Genomic DNA, 15,386 nt, shown 5'->3' with positions numbered 1-15,386 from the left:
GAGAAGAGCAACAAAAATGGTTAAGGAACTGGAGGAGTTGCCATACAATGAGAGGCTAGAGAAACTGAGCCTCTTCTCCTTTGAAAAGAGGAGACTGAAGATATTGAAGAGAATAGACTTAGTAGAGAAAGAGAGATTGTTCACCCTCTCCAAGGTGGAGAGAACGAGAGGGCACTCTCTAAAATTAAAAGGGGATAGATTCCATACAAATGTAAGGAAGTTCTTCACCCAGAGATTCAAGATAAAGTTAGACAAGTTCCTGCTGAACCAGAACGTACGCAGTTAAAGCTAGTTTTAGTTAGGGCACTGGTCTTTGACCTAAGGGCCGCCGCATGAGTGGACTGCTGGGCACGATGGACCACTGGTCTGACCTAGAAGCAGCAATTCTTATGTTCCAGAGACTGTTATAGGGGAAAACACCCTCCAGGGATTAAAAAAAAAAAGGTTAGATAAGTTCCTGCTGAACCAGAACATAGGAAGGTAAGGCTAGACTCAAATAGGGCACTGGTTTTTGACCCAAGGGCCGCCGCGTGAGCGGACTGCTGGGCACGATGGACCACTGGTGTGATCCAGCAGTGGCAATTCTTATGTTCTTATCCTGTTTCCCCGAATATAAGATCTATCCCGAAAATAAGCCCTAGCTTGATTTTTAAAGATGCTCCTAATATAAGCCCTACCCCAAAAATAGGACCTAGTTAAGATTGACCCCCCAAAGTGCCCTCCCCCCAGTGTCCCTGACTCCATCCCTAACACTAGTGCCGCCTGATTCATAAAAAAAAATCAGACTCGTCAATTCAGCGACACCTCACCCTGGTAAGACCTGACCTACCTCCGCTCTGAGGCCTCCCAAAACAACAACGGCAGCAGCGCTCTGAACAGGCTGCTTCGTGGCCTTCCCTGCTGGGGTCTTCCCTCTGCCGCATCACTGGTGACATCATCAGTGATGCGGCAGAGGGAAGGCCCCAGTGGGGAAGGCCGCGAAGCAACCCGTTCAGAGCGCTGCTGCCGCTGGTGTTTTTGAAGGCTTCGAAGCAGAGGTTTGTCACAGTCTCACGGTGGGAGGGTCAGTGGGGGTTCTGCTGCACAGTGGGATGAAAGGGATAGAAATGCTGCAGAAGAGGATGGGTGAGAGGGGAGGAAAGATGCTGCACAAGGGGGGGAGGGTAGAAAGGAAAGAGGAAGAATTGGGGTGGAGGAGAGGAAGGGACAGATGATTGTTGTACATGAAAAAAAATAAGACATCCTTGAAAATAAGCCCTAATGCTTTTTTTGGACCCAAAATTAATATAAAACAATGTCTTATTTTCGGGGAAACACGGTATATGCCTCAATTAGTCCATACCAATCAGGCAGGCTTTATTTCCCGACGACAGCCATCTGATAATATTAAAACAGCTTTACATCTAATTTGGCATGTTCGATGAGAGGGCATCCCTGCTCTTATTTTGTCCCTCGACACTGAAAAGGCGTTTGACAGGGTGAGTTGGGTATATTTAAGGTGTTGCAAAAAATGGGTATTGGACAGAGATTTTATGGTTGGCTCCAATTATTATACGATGCCCCTTTATCCCGGCTGAAACTTAATGGTACCTTGCTGTCTGCTATCATTTTGTCGCGAGGGAAGCGTCAGGGCTGTGTCCTCGCTCCCTTGCTTTTTGTACTTTCTATGAAACTTTTCGCAAGCCGGATTCATCATCAGGGGGATATTCTGGGGATTCAATTAGGAGCACAGCAACATAAAATTTTGCTCTATGCGGATGATATTTGCTTCTGTTGCGTGATCCTGAGATGTCTTTACCTAATGAGGTTCGAGAGCTGGAACAGTTTAGCCCGCTTTCCGGTTTTAAAGTAAATATGACTAAATCAGAGATCTTAAATGCCACTCTGGAGGATAGTGTTGTTCGCAGACTGCACTCTGCCTTCCCTTTTACTTGGGCTTCTAAGCTTTATCACTTACCTGGGTGTTAATTTAGTAGAGGATTAAAACAACTATATAAATTTAATGTCTATATAAATTGCATGTCTTATTTATGGATTTGGAGCGATGGGAGGGATTGCATCTTAGTTGGATAGGCCGGATTTTGGCTGTTAAAATGATGATTCTACCTAAATTATTATATGGTTTTCTGGCCCTTCCCATAGCTTTGCCAGATAGTTTTTTTCATCTTTTATCTCAAAAGGTTTTTGCATATATCTGGTGGAAGAACATAAGAAGTTGCCACCACTGGGTCAGACCAGAGGTCCATCACGCCCAGCGGTCCGCTCCCGCGGTGGCCCATCAGGTCTGTGACCTGTGAAGTGGTTCCTGATGATTTCTGTAACCTACCTCTACATCTATCTGTAACTCTCAATCCCCTCATCCTTTAGGAACCTATCTAAACCTTCCTTGAAACCCTGTAGTGTGCTCTGGCCTATCACAACCTCCGGAAATGCGTTCCATGTGTCCACCACCCTCTGGGTAAAAAAGAACTTCCTCGCATTTGTTCTAAACCTATCCCCTCTCAATTTCTCCGAGTGACCTCTTGTACTTGTGGTTCCCCACAGCCTGAAGAATCTGTCCCTGTCCACCTTCTCTATGCCCCTCAGGATTTTGAAGGTTTCTATCATGTCTCCTCTAAGTCTCCGCTTTTCCAGGGAGAACAGCCCCAGCATTTTCAACCTGTCAGCGAATGAAAAGTTTTCCATACCATTTACCAGTTTAGTTGCTCTCCTCTGGACCCCCTCAAGTACTGCCATGTCCTTCTTGAGGTATGGCACCAGTACTGGACACAGTACTCCAGATGTGGGCGCACCATTGCACGATATAGCGGCATGATGACTTCCTTTATCCTGGTCGTGATACTCTTTTTAATGATACCCAACATTCTGTTCGCTTTCTTTGAGGCTGTCGCACATTGTGCTGATGCTTTCAAGAAACCCCCCTCGGGTTCGCCGGAGTATTTTATATCAATCTAAAATGGAAGGGGGTATGGGGAATTCTCAATAGTGATGTGGGTTACTTATGAAGACCGCCCGTGGATTCACATTAAACAACACTTTATCCCCAGGTGTCTCTTTGGATGTTGCCTTGATTGGTTCCAGGAGACTGTTTGCGACCAGCGTTAAAAACACTTAATCCTTTTCTGCAAGTGGTTCTTCGGAATTGGTATGCACTTCGCAGGCGGATGTTCCCGGAACGTATGTTTTTTTTCCTCAAATGGCAATTGTGTCTTTGCCTGCTGCCTCGCCGGGTAGAGAGGAGGTGATTCACAGTAAGTGGATTCCTGTGGGCCTCCGGACCTTGGGACAACTTTGGGACAATATGCAGATGCGTCCCTTTCAGGATTTGCAAGAGGAATTTGGCTTGGAGAATAGAGATTCTTTTCTATATATGTGGCTGTGGATTTTCTTATCCCAATGGGCTTTTGGGGAGTTGTCCTTGGGGGAGACCTGGCTTGAACAGGCTCTTCAGGCAGGGAGAGGGGGAGTCTCTAGAGTATAACGAGCCTTACTAAAAAGAGAATCACCACTAGATCCTATAAAACACAATGGGAGTGGGACATTTCAGGAGGGAGGGGGCTACCTAGCTGGGACTGTATTTATAGGAGGCTATTTAAATCAACGTTAACGGTTTTAAAATGTATTATAGGTGGTACTATACCCCTGAGAGGATTTTTTCCATTTTTCATGTGGGTTCTGATCGCTGTAGGTGAAACTGTGGGGAGCGGGGGGATTTTGTACACATCTGTGTGAGACTTTATTGGCAGCGAGTGAGTTGTTTTTTTTAGTTAAGACCTTTCATAAGAATTGTTGCTTATTGCTGGAATGTTGTTTATTTAATGTGGGAGTTCCTGGTTTGACGACTCCTGAACAGAAATTGGCAGCCTTTGCTTTCACAGCTGCCAGAGTTGCATTGGCACAGTGCTGACGAACTCACAGGGAGCCTCATCTTCAAATGGTTTACTCTTGTTTGGATTATTTGCAATTGATGTCCCACCATTCTGCCTTGAAGCATAATACACTCTTAACTTATCATAAGATTTGGGACCCGTATCTACGATGGAAACAACACTCTATCTAGTTTTGATTTGTGAAGTGAGCCTCTCGGGGTTTTGGATGGGGGAGGGAAAGATTTGTGTCTATTTCTGTGTTGCTTTTTGCTTTTCTTGCTGATTTGGGAGCTGATATGCTGTTTATTTTGTTTGCTTCAGTTTGCTGTATTGACTTTGGCTGTTTTATATTGTGAAAATTTAATAAAGATATTGAAAAAAATGACAAAGAAACAATCAACAAAGAGCCATAATAAATAGTTTAGTCTGCACTCAGGGTGTGCACAAAGGAGCTTACATCATCATTACAAAGGAGAACAACATCCTATTCCTTATGTGTACTTCTTTGGCACGTGCCTGCAGTGTATGTTACAGATATGCAATAAATTAAACTAACTTCCTGATGATGTCACCTCCAATGAAATGAATGACTGGGAAGGGCTTCAAATCATGGCATTAGCAAGTTGCAGAGCAGGATACCTTCTTTTCAAATTTTACACCTGTGAATGCATAACTTTTAAAGTACAGTATTGTGTAGTTTTAATTTGTGGTTACCATTATGTGTTGTTAATAAGATTATATTGTGTGTACTTTTAAAGTAGACACTTACCCCCTCTTCTATTAAATTGCGCTAGTAGTTTGTAACGCAGAGAGCCATGCTGAATGATCCGCGCTGCTCCCAATGCTCATAGGAACTTTATGAGCGTTGGGAGCAGCGCGAGCCATTCAGCACGGCTCACCGCGCTACTGCTATCGCAGTTTCATAGAAGAGGGGGTAAGAAATCAGCCAAAAGCTAGCTATTTACAAGGAAGCATTCTGGAACAGGGCTAAAATACTGTATAAGTGGATAGTGCCAATATTCAGCACTATTTGCTTATCATTATCCATTTAAAGTAGAACTGAAGAAAATACTTATCCTAACTTACACATCACTTAATATGCTTTCCTAAGCTTAAATAAGTTGCCCCACTTAAACTGACTGTGCAGTTTAAAATCCATTTAAAGATAGCCAGATAAGTATCCGGGTATCAATAAGCGGTGACAGCCCCAATGAATATTGACCTCATTGTGTTTATAAAGCTCTCACAGGACTGAAAAGTCTTTATACACACAAAAAAATTTCAATAATCATTTTGCCACCTGCAGGATCTAGTTAGAAAATTAAAAGTTAGTGCCTAAATGAAAGAGGGCTATTTGGGGCGCATTCTTGGGGTGGAGTCAGCACTTAACCAACCAGGGTAACTGCATAAATGGGGCCACATAACTCACAATCCTATCTTTTTGTGGCAACCCATGGCCAGTTAAGTGCTGAACATCGACTTAATTAGCCATTTGTTAGCCGACACCACATAAACTGGATATTCTGCGCCAAAGCCCAGACATGGCCCAGCACTGAATATCCAAGAATAATGCTGAAGGTGGTCAGCAACTCTCCCACCACTGCCAGCTGAATATTTTACCTCAGCATCTTAGAACCTTGAAATAAACTTTACAACATATGAATGTGCCTCTCCAAGGATATTTATTTACATATCAAAATAGTAACATAGTAAATGACAGTAAAGACCACAGTTGTCCCATCCTTTTTTGGTAGAAGTGCCAAAGGAGATCCGACATCAATGACCCCCTTGCCTGTATCTTCCATCCAGAAGATATTGGCCTGTCACATGTTTCTGAAGTAAAAGGATGTATTCTTAAATTTCAATGTAGAAAGTGATGTCAAAAATAGATATCAATGAACAGTTAAAAACAGCCTTCTCTACTGACCTCAATGTAGATATAGTTGTATGTTCTCTCTGCCTGCTGTATGAAGACAGCAAAAAGTGAGAGGACAGGTTTTGTACTGAAGAATGTGCACTCTGACCACACAACAACTGCTGAGAATAGAGCCAGAGTTATAGCAAGTATGCGGTAAGACCACGGTTGCAGGAGACATTCCCAGTACCACTCTGGAAGGGAAAGAGGCAAAATAGAGTCTAAAAGGTACAGAAACAAACACAGGGCAGTAATAATCACAGCATCTAATATTTAGCAATAAACTCTAAGAAGGTAAGTGTGAAAATCCTCCACTATGGGGTTGTTTTTTTTACTGGTAACACAGAATGTATTCAGGATTTCTACTTCTATACTACTTTCCATCCAAAATATGAATCCAAAACTGTTTATAATTTAAGTAAAAACACCACATAAGATACAGTATGTTTATTAAAATATTTGACTGCTTAACATAAAAAAGCAAAAAAGATGAAAATAAAATCCAAAATTAAAAATTAATTCGAGTCTAAATAGTACCTGGAAGGCTGAGCTTCGCTTGGGGAAATAGTGTTAATGATGACGTTTTAGCTTTATGTTGTTGCTATTGAACTGTAGTGTTTAAGTTTTCATTAGTAACATAGTAGATGACGGCAGATAAAGACCCGAATGGTCCATCCAGTCTGCCCAACCTGATTCAATTTAATTTTTTTTTTATTTTTTTATTTTTTCTTCTTAGCTATTTCTGGGCAAGAATCCAAAGCTTTACCCAGTACTGTGCTTGGGTTCCAACTGCCGAAATCTCTGTTAAGACTTACTCCAGCCCATCTACACCCTCCTAGCCATTGAAGCCCTCCCCTGCCCATCCTCCACCAAACGGCCATACACAGACATAGACCGTGCAAGTCTGCCCAGTAACTGGCCTAGTTCAATATTTAATATTATTTTCTGATTCTAAATCTTCTGTGTTCATCCCACGCTTCTTTGAACTCAGTCACAGTTTTACTCTCCACCACCTCTCTCGGGAGTGAGAACTAAAGCGTTCGTGTCGTTGTTGTGATGTTTCCATTCTTCTTTTTGTCTTGAATTTGAAAGCGTGTTTGTTCCGATTCATGTTCTTTGAGAATACTAATAAAGTTTGACATTTTTTCAATACCTTTAGCTTTTCTAATTCATCTTGTAGGTGTTGTAGGTTGTTTTTCATGTAAAAGAAGACTGTGGTTGTAATTTTTGAAATTGTATATTTCTTTGAGTTGGCCTTCTAACAGTATAGTCTTTTTCTTATTAAAGTTGAAATGTTGCATTTTTTGTGTGGCGTCCAGGAGACATGCTGTGAAGAGTAGTAGGTAGAAGCAATAAATATTACAGAGAATAAATATACAGGTGTGTAATGGGTTTAGCTAGGATGTGGAGATTTTAAATGTTTTAAGAATGATGTGTAGGTCTGTAAGGTACCAATTAAACTTTGATGGAAGTATTTTCATTCAATTTGTCTCTGTAGACATGCTGGAAGGTGTTGTAGTCCATAGTTATGGTAGAAGCATGTTGGAAGTACAGTGCAAGTTTTATGTTGTGTTAGTGCAAACAGTTTTAGTACTGTCTGAATGACAAGGGAATGAACATCAAGCAATTGAAAGAAGCCATGGAAAAAGGGTCAAACATGATGGAATGGATAGTAGTAGTAGAAGTTGTTAGTTAGGGTTGTTGACATGACCAGTGGTGGCAAGCAGTCACAGAGAACATATAATTGTGGAGAGTTAAAAATAGGAAAACTGTTAGTTCAGCAATAAAAATGATAAAAGTTAAAAAAATAAAATAAAACACTGCTTCTGTATAGGGTGTGACTGTGTATAAAAACAGAGGCAGGCAGCTTCTCTCTCTTACTGTGTTGCATTAAATTTACATGAATGTTAGGCAACAGTTTGTATGATAGAGCAATGATTACGTTGTATTTTTAGGGGTTTCAAATTGAAAAAGGGATGTAGTTGGTGGTGGTTCCTGTAGAATTGTGATGTGGGCATATATGTGCTGTATGGTGGTGCTGATTAATTTTCTTCAGGTTGTGAGTTGAAATCTTGGTTTTATTTATTTATTCATTCAATTTTTTTAGCCTGTCCTCCCAAAGGAGCTCAGAACAGGTTACAAATCAGATACTCAAGCATTTTCCCTATTAGCCTAATTTCCCTCCTCTGTGTTTGTGAAGTGCCCAGGTTGTGTGTTGAAATCATGGTTCTATCACCGTAACTGCCCTTCTGTGTGTCTGTGAAGTGCCTAACCTCATTACTTGTTTAATTTTCCTCACACTGTGTGCTGAAATCAGTGGCGTACCTAGCATGTGTGACACCCAGGGCCCATCATTTTTTGACACCTCCCCATCTATATCAAAAATATGATTTTTAGTAACAATCCACATATCGCACAACAAGAGTGTACCTAGGAAAAGGCAGCATCTTAAACACTGCATTGAGCACTAGAACACCAACACATTCATTGTAAAACTAAACAAGCCAGATCCCGCACAGTCAGTTGATCCTGCAATCAATGCCAACTGAAAACTATGTTCTTTTCATACATACAGAACAGAGATACACCCTCGCCCAATATGGAATAATCATAAACTAAAAATAGAAATATGTAGACAAAAGTTAAACTGAACCGTCAAGAAACCAGACTGTGCATACAATGCAACACCACAAAAACAGTGACACATGTCCCCTAATACTGTGCAAAATATAAAGATAGTAGATGTAAATTTGAAAAAACTGATACATAACAATCACCACTTTACAAATTAACAAATAAAAATAAAACAAATAATGAGAAATAAGAAAATACCATTTTATTGGACTAATTCATTGTTCAATTAGCTTTCAGAGGCCAAATCTTTCTTCAGAACAGTACAGTATACTGCTGTTATGGTATCCTGTCCTGAGAAAAGGGGTTTAGTCTAAAAAACTGCCTTATTTCCATTTCCTATTTATAAACTTTTATCAATACAGTTACAATACTACTTGATTCTAAGTAAAGCAACAAAAAAAAATCTTTTCTACTTTTTGTCGTTTCTGCTTTAATCATCTTCTCTTTGCTCTCTTCTTTCTATACAGCGTTTGTCCTCTCTCCCTTCCATGCAACATCTGCCCTCTGTTTGTCCCTTCCACCCAGCTTCTGCCCTCTCTCTACCACTTCCATCTACTGCCCACACTCTCTCTGCCCCTTCCATCTACTGTCCACCCTCTCTCTCTCTTCCATATGGCATCTTCCCTCTTTCTATGTCCCTTCAATAAACTGTATATCTGGGGTCCCTTCTCTCCTTTGCACATGATTCATTTCAGCTTCACCCCTCTCCATTTTTCTGTCTCCACCACCTCCCCTATGCTTTGGCATCTCTCTCTTTCTCCTTTCCTTCCTTCCTTCCTTCCTTTTCACTCCACACCATGGTGTGGTATCTCTATCTCCATCCCTTCCCTCATGCCATGGCATCTCTTCCTCCCCCTCCATGCTCTGGTATCTCCTTTCCTTTTTTTCCTTTCCCTCCCTCCCATGGACTTGGCATCTCTGGTTCTCTCCCTTGTCTTCCTTCTCCCTTCTTCCCTCTCTCTCCCCAATTGGGTGCTGCAGCAGCAGCATGTCTCCCTCCTTGCCTGTGCAGTATTTCTACCCTACCCCCTTCCCTGTGCAGCATTTCTACCCTCCCCCCTTCCCTGCCCAGCATGTCTGGCAGGCTGCGTCAGAAGCCTTCTCTCTGACGTTGTGACATCAGAGGGAACGCTTCCGACGCCACCGCAGATGCCCGCGGCTTTCAGCAGGGGAGCCGGCCAGAAGATGAGCAACGCTGGTGAGCACCCGCGGACACCCCTGTTTACTGCCGCTGCTGCTGGTTAAGGAAAGCAGCATCGGCAGAATAGGGAGGGTGGCCGGCTGTGCACTAAAGAATTGCGCAGGGACAGAAATCCCACCCATGCCCGCAAAAATCCCACCCGTCCCTGCAAGGAATCCCCTTCGCCCCCGCCCGTCCCTATAAACTTCAGAAATAGTTATTTCATTTAATTATGCTACTGAATTAAAGGCTCTGGTAGAGAGACCCATTTACAAATAAGCAAAGACACTTTATTAATTTGGAAATATTAATTGGGAAGAATACATACTTTGTAAACGGGTTTCTACTAGAGCCTCTAATGTAAATACAAAATATAAATACTCAGCTGATGAGAACCCCCAAGCTGTCAGCTGAGGACTTCCTTTGCAGTTGGCCAGGGTCCCTTTTGCCAAGCTTGGCAGGCAGCAGTAGCGTCCCTGAGTCACAGATGCTAGCACCTCAGTGGCTCATGGATGTTGCCAGCGACTGCTGTGCTTGGTGGAGGGGAGTTCTGGCCGTCTCTAGAGGAGGTCCTCTGCTGGCGGTGCTTGGGGATCCCCACCAGTCACAGAAAGGGTCAGCAAGTACTTCAACACTGTAGAAATAAAACCAGAAATGTATTTCCTTTTCTTTTGAACACAATACAAAGACATCTGCTATATACATTTCCCAAAGCTAACATATTTTAGTCAATAAATTCCGTTTTTTACCTTTGTTGTCTGGAGACTTATTTTTCCATAAAGTTGGTCCCAGATTCTTTTTTCCGCTTTCCCATCTTCTGTAAATTCTTCTGTTGCTGTCCATTGGTTCCTCCTACCATGGTCCAGCATTTATCCCTTTCTCATCTTTCGTGCCTGCCCACCAGCAGCATGCCCAACATTTCTCCTTCTATCACCCCTCTCCAGCACCATGCCACATCTCTCTCCATTCCCTTCACCACTATGTCCAACATTCCTCCCTCTTACATTCATTTCAATCTGTCCATTCCACCACAATATTTCTCCCTCTCATCTGTACCTCCCTCCCTATGACCAAAAATTCTCCTTTCTTCCATTCCCCGCGTCCACAACCATCTCTTTCCCTCCCTTCCTCTCTCCCAAGTTCATGCCTTCTGTGTCCAAAAACACATTCCCTCCCCCACCTCAGCATCTCTTTCCCTCACCTTCCTCTCTCCCAAGTTCATGCCTTCTGTATCCAAAAACGCATTCCCTCCCCCACCTCAGCATCTTTTTCCCTCCCTATCTCCCAAGTCCATGCCTTCTGTGTCCAAAAACGCATTCTCTCCCCCACCTCAGCATGTCTTTCCCTCCCAAGTTCATGCCTTCTGTGTCCAAAAACGGACTCCCTCCCCCACCTCTTTCCCTCCCTTCCTCCATCCTCTCTCTCAAGTTCATGCCTTGTGTCCAAAAACGCACTCCCTCCCTCACTTCTTTCCCTCCCTTCCTCCATCCTCTCTCCCAAGTTCATGCCTTGTGTCCAAAAACGCGCTCCCTCCCCCTTTTGTGTTCCGCATTTGCCTCCCAAGTTTGACCTCCTTCTGTCCCGCATTTGCCTCCCACGTTCATGTCCAGCCCTCATCTGCCAACAAATTACGAACTTTCTCATCCAAATGGAGCTCGAGCCGCGAGGCTCGTCTTCTATTTCCTGCCTGCCCTGTCGCAGCACACATAGCCGACCGGAAGTCTTCCTTGATGTCAGCGCTGACGTCGGAGTGTGGGCTTTGCATTAGCTGACATTGGGGAAGACTTCCAGTTGGCTATGTGTGCTGCGGCAGGGCAGGTAGGAACATAAGACAAGCCTCGCGGCTCGAATTGTATTGAACCCCGTGGGATCCCTGCGGTTCCCCCGTCGTCCCCGTTCAGCTCTCTACTGTGCATCCCCTTGGGGCGTGCACCCGGGACGGACCGCCCCCCCCCCCTAGGTACGCCACTGGCTGAAATCATGGTTTTATCTGCCTAACTTCCCTCCTGTGCTTATGAAATGCCCATGTTGTGTCTTGAAAACATGCTTTTATAAGCGTAATTGCTCTCCTGTCCATGTTGCAGACGCCAGTTACAGAATCAGGTTTTTTGTTTAGAGAGTTTAGACGCGGCTGTTATACTTTTATCGCAGCAAGGGATCTTCCTGCCGTGATTAGCATAGCGGCTGCAGTTACGGCTGCCAGTCTCCCCAACGATCACAGCAGGAGGGTTCCCAACCCCTCCTGCCGAAAGAACCCGCCCCCCCCAAAGATCGCCAGCAGGAGGGTACCCAACCCCTCCTGCCGGACCCCCCTCCAACAACTCCCCAAACAAAATGCCCTAACCGCCCTCCCCGGACCCCCCCAGTGGCCTCCCCGAAGATCGCCAGCAGAAGGGTGAGAAGACCCGTCCATCCAATTTGGTGGTAAGCTTGAGGGGGGCTTCGGGGTGGGGGGTTCCTGGGGGGGTCCGGCAGGAGAGGTTGGGCACCCTCCTGCCGGCAATCTACAGGGAGGCCGCTAGGGGGGTCCGGGGAGGGCGGTTAGGGCATTTTATTTGGGAGGGTCGTTGGAGGGGGGACCGGAAGGAGGGGCTGCCTATCCTCCTGCCGGCGATCTTTGGGGGGTGCGGGTTCTTTCAGCAGGAGGGGTTGGGCACCCTCCTGCTGCGTTCATCGGGGGAGGGGGGTTGGGGAGACTAGCGGCCGTAGCTGTGGCCACTATGCTAATCACGGAAGGGAGATCCCTTGCCGCAATAAAGTATAGCGGCCGCGTCCACTTACTATGTAGGCCAGCATTGTAAGCCTACATAGTAAGCGTCTCCCGCTCTGCTAGGGAGACGCGCAGGGCCGCCTAAGGCTACCGCCTAGCCTTAGGCAAGCTTAGACGGGCTTGTGGGCCTCCCTAGGCTCCCGGAGGCGCCTTCAATATAGACGGCCTGCCTGGGGAGCATTTTTTTTTAGAAAACGTTCCTCCCGATTGGCTGATTAGACAGCTGTAGGATGCCTACAGCTGCCTACAATAGGGACGCTCTTAGCAGAATCAGGGCCTCTGTGTATAAAGGCTGCCTATCTCTAGTCTAAATTATGCAAACAGCAGCCCTGTAATCCATGGCACATACCAACAGTGGGTGTATAAAAGCGGCGGAAAAGGTAGTTCTCTGGTTCTTGGGGTGGAAAGGTATGCACAAATTGCCGTGTTGCACTGCTTTCATTTTTAGCCACATCCTCCAAGTAGAATGCTTGTTCTAAAAGAATCTTCCATTGCACTTGTGTGCGCCGATGCCGCTGAACTGAATAAATGACCTAAGTAAAGAGAAAGCAGGCAGTAGCTATTACAAAAAGCATGTTTTAGATTTCAATTAGCACATTGCCAAAAAATTAATGTGCATAATGCACTAGAGTACAAACTGCACAAGGCTTACTCTTGGAAAGTTATCCAATTGGAAAGTTGATGAGAGAAAATTAATTACCCAACTGGCTTAAAAAAATCTAGCCCTGTGCATTTTAATCTGTGTAACATACTACTATCTTTCAGCAGCACAGGCAAAGGGTTACACCAATGATTCATTTATTCACGATTTAACCAAGAGATGAAATGTACTCTTACCAAAAACACATGTAGCAAACAAAAATCTTTTTAATGGAACTTGTCAAAACAAAAATGTTTTTTTAAAGCTACTGCAGCACCTTGTGACTCTGGACAAATCACTTAACCTTCTCACTGGTCAAGAGTCACAAGATGCTGCAGTGGGGGAAAAAAATAACAGCATATATTTAATTGTGCGATTAATCACGATTACAAATTTTAATTGAAATGCAGTCCAAAAATTAAAGAATACAAAATACAAATTGAAAAATTACAAATGAATGAATCTAAAACGGCGAAGAGGTCACATGATAAAATGGGAGAGTACCTGAAGAAAGAGCTGTTAGGATGGGAGGACATAAAAGAAGTGGAAAAACAGTGGTCTAAACTAAAAGGAGCAATAAAAATGGCTACAGACCTTTATGTGAAGAAAATAAATAAAAACAAGAGAAAAAGGAAACCGATATGGTTCTCCAAAATAGTGGCAGGGAAAATAAAGGCAAAAGAGTTGGCGTTACTGAAATATAAAAAAATAAACAAACCAAGAAGAGGAGTACAGAAAGGACTACCAGGTGAAACTGAAAGAAGCCAAGAGAGAGATATATCTGTCGAAAGCACAAACGGAAGAGCAAATGGCTAAAAACGTAAAACAGGGAGAAAAAATTTTTTTTCAGATATATTAGTGAAAGGGGGGAAGATGAAAAATGGAATTGCGAAATTAAAAGATGCTATGAACCGACATGTGGAGAGTGATGAATAAAAAGCAAACATGCTAAACAAATACTTCTGTTTTGTGTTCATTGAAGAAAATCCTGGAGAAGGACCGCGATTCTCTGGCAAAGTTACACACGAAAATGGAGTAGATTCTGTGCTGTTCATGGAGGAAAGTGTTTATGAACAACTTGAAAAATTGAAGGTGGACAAAGCAATGGGACTAGACGGGATCCATCCCAGGATACTGAAAGAGCTCAGAGAGGTTCTGGCGGGTCCTATTAAAAAGACTTGTTCAACAAATCTCTGGAGATGGGCATGGTCCCTGGGAATTGGAGAAGAGCAGATGTGGTCCCTATTCACAAAAGTAGTCACAGAGAGGAAGCGGGAACAGGCTGGTAAGCCTCACTTCGGTTGCTGGAAAAATAATGGAAGTGTTGCTGAAATAAAGGATAGTGAAATTCCTAGTATCTAATAGGTTACAGGATCCGAAGCAACATGGCTTTACTAAAGGTAAATCGTGCCAAACAAACCCAATTGATTTTTTTGATTGGATAACCGGACAATTGGTTCAAGGACATATGCTAGATGCAATTTACTTAGATTTCAGCAAAGCCTTTGACACAATTCCTCATAGAAAGCTCTTGAACAAACTTGACAGGCTGAAGTTAGGACCCAAAGTGGTGAACTGGATTAGAAACTGGTTAATGGACAGACACCAGAGAGTGGTGGTTATTGGAATTTGCTCGGAGGAAAGGTGAATAGTTGAATCCCTCAGGGTTCAGTGCTGGGGCCAATCCTGTTCAATATGTCTGTGAGTGACATTGCTGAAGGATTAGAAGGAAAGGTTTGCCTTTTTGCAAATGATACCAAGATTTGTAACAGAGCAGACACCAAGGAGGGAGTGGAAAACATGAAAAAGGATCTGCAAAAGTTAGAGGAATGGTCTAATATCTGGCAACTAAAATTCAATGCAAAGAAATGCAGAGTAATGCTTTTGCGGATTAGTAATCAGAAGGAGCCTTATGTACTGGGAGGTGACAGGCTGATATGTATGAAAGGGGAGAGGGCGCTTGGGGTGATAGTGTCCGAAGATCCAAAGGCAAAGAAACAGTGTGACAAGGCGGTGGCTGTTGCCAGAAGGATGCTGGACTATCTAGAAAGAGGCGTAAACCAGTAGAAGAAAGACAGTGTTGATGCCCCTGTAGAGGCCCCACTTGGGAGTATTGTGTTCAGTTTTGGAGACTGTATCTGGCAAAGGACATAAGAAGACTTGAAGCGGTCAGAGGAGGGCAACAAAAATGGCAGGAGGTTTGCGCCAAAAGATGAGGCAGGGAAGGAGATGAGGAAGAAGCATAAGATTCATTCACTGACAACTCTGGACAATTACTAGAAGAGTGCAGAATTAAATTAGAGACATAGTCCTCGATACCAGGTTCTCTTAGTTGAGAACGACTTCAAGGAGATCAAGAGGAGCATCAAGGCTATAGA

General features: G+C 43.7%; 1 protein-coding gene across 4 annotated transcripts in view; it reads right to left on the bottom strand.

The window, feature by feature from the left end:
• Positions 1 to 15,386, bottom strand: part of LMBRD2 (LMBR1 domain containing 2) — a 132,938-nt gene that overhangs the window by 50,584 nt on the left and 66,968 nt on the right. For all 4 annotated transcript variants that reach the window (XM_033932816.1, XM_033932826.1, XM_033932813.1 and 1 more), the window contains 2 exons: positions 12,718 to 12,901; positions 5,797 to 5,978 (listed from right to left, as the gene is read on the bottom strand). In XM_033932816.1, the coding sequence (XP_033788707.1) occupies positions 5,797 to 5,978; positions 12,718 to 12,901 (366 nt within the window). The remainder of the gene's footprint in view (positions 1 to 5,796; positions 5,979 to 12,717; positions 12,902 to 15,386) is intronic.

Source organism: Geotrypetes seraphini, chromosome 1 (genome assembly GCF_902459505.1).
Source record: "Geotrypetes seraphini chromosome 1, aGeoSer1.1, whole genome shotgun sequence".
Classification (NCBI taxonomy): Eukaryota; Metazoa; Chordata; class Amphibia; order Gymnophiona; family Dermophiidae; genus Geotrypetes; species Geotrypetes seraphini.
The sequence above is the reverse complement of the archived record's forward strand: the minus strand, read 5'-3'. Positions and strand labels throughout refer to the sequence as shown.